General features: G+C 58.1%; 1 protein-coding gene across 1 annotated transcript in view; it reads left to right on the top strand.

Moving 5' to 3' along the window:
• Positions 1 to 215: 215 nt before the first annotated feature.
• The window catches only part of EMH_0030000 (uncharacterized protein), a gene marked incomplete at both ends in the record, with an annotated part of 3,307 nt that continues 2,866 nt past the window's right edge, over positions 216 to 656 (top strand). The window contains one exon of the mRNA XM_013494361.1: positions 216 to 583. Coding sequence (XP_013349815.1) covers positions 216 to 583 — 368 coding nt within the window. The remainder of the gene's footprint in view (positions 584 to 656) is intronic.

Below are 656 nucleotides of genomic sequence, written 5' to 3' on the forward strand. Positions count from 1 at the left end.
GAGACCCTGTAGCTGTGCTGTCGAGGCTGCTGCAGCAGCAACACTTCCCCAGGGTTTCTATTCTCAGTCAAGGCTTCGAAGGTGAGAACTTTGCTGCTGCTGCTGCTGCTGCTGCTGCTGCTGCTGCACATGCTGCTGCTGCTGTTGCTGTTGCTGCTGCTGTACGTGCTGCTGTTGCTGCTGTTGCGGCAGCAGCAGCCACAGCGTGTTGCAGGATGTGTGAAGGCCATTTGCAGCAGTTTACCATTTCTCTTTCTGCTGCTGCTGCTGTTGCTGCTGCTGCTGTTGCTGCTGCTGCTGCTGCTGCTGTTGCTGCTGCTGCTGCTGCTGTTGCTGCTGCTGCTGCTGCTGGTGCTGCTGCAGGGCTGTGCAAGGCGCTGGATGCGAACCACCTGTCTCCCCATTTGTTGGTAGAGGAGGGGGGGCAGCAGCAGATGAAGGGGGGGGGCGGAGCAGCAGCAGCAGCAGCAGCAGCAGCAGCAACAGCAGCAACAATAAAGAGCTGGAAAGAGAAAGCAAGAGAAGCAGCAGCAAAGCTGGTGACGTCCTCAGCAGAACATAGGCAGCAAATCACATCCACTTGGTACTGCTGCTGCTGCTGCTGCTGCTGCTGCTGCTGTTGCTGCTGCTGCTGCTGCTGCTGCTGTTGTTGCTGC

Source organism: Eimeria mitis, genomic scaffold (assembly GCF_000499745.2).
Source record: "Eimeria mitis Houghton genomic scaffold, Emh_scaff1118, whole genome shotgun sequence".
NCBI classification, from domain to species: Eukaryota; Apicomplexa; class Conoidasida; order Eucoccidiorida; family Eimeriidae; genus Eimeria; species Eimeria mitis.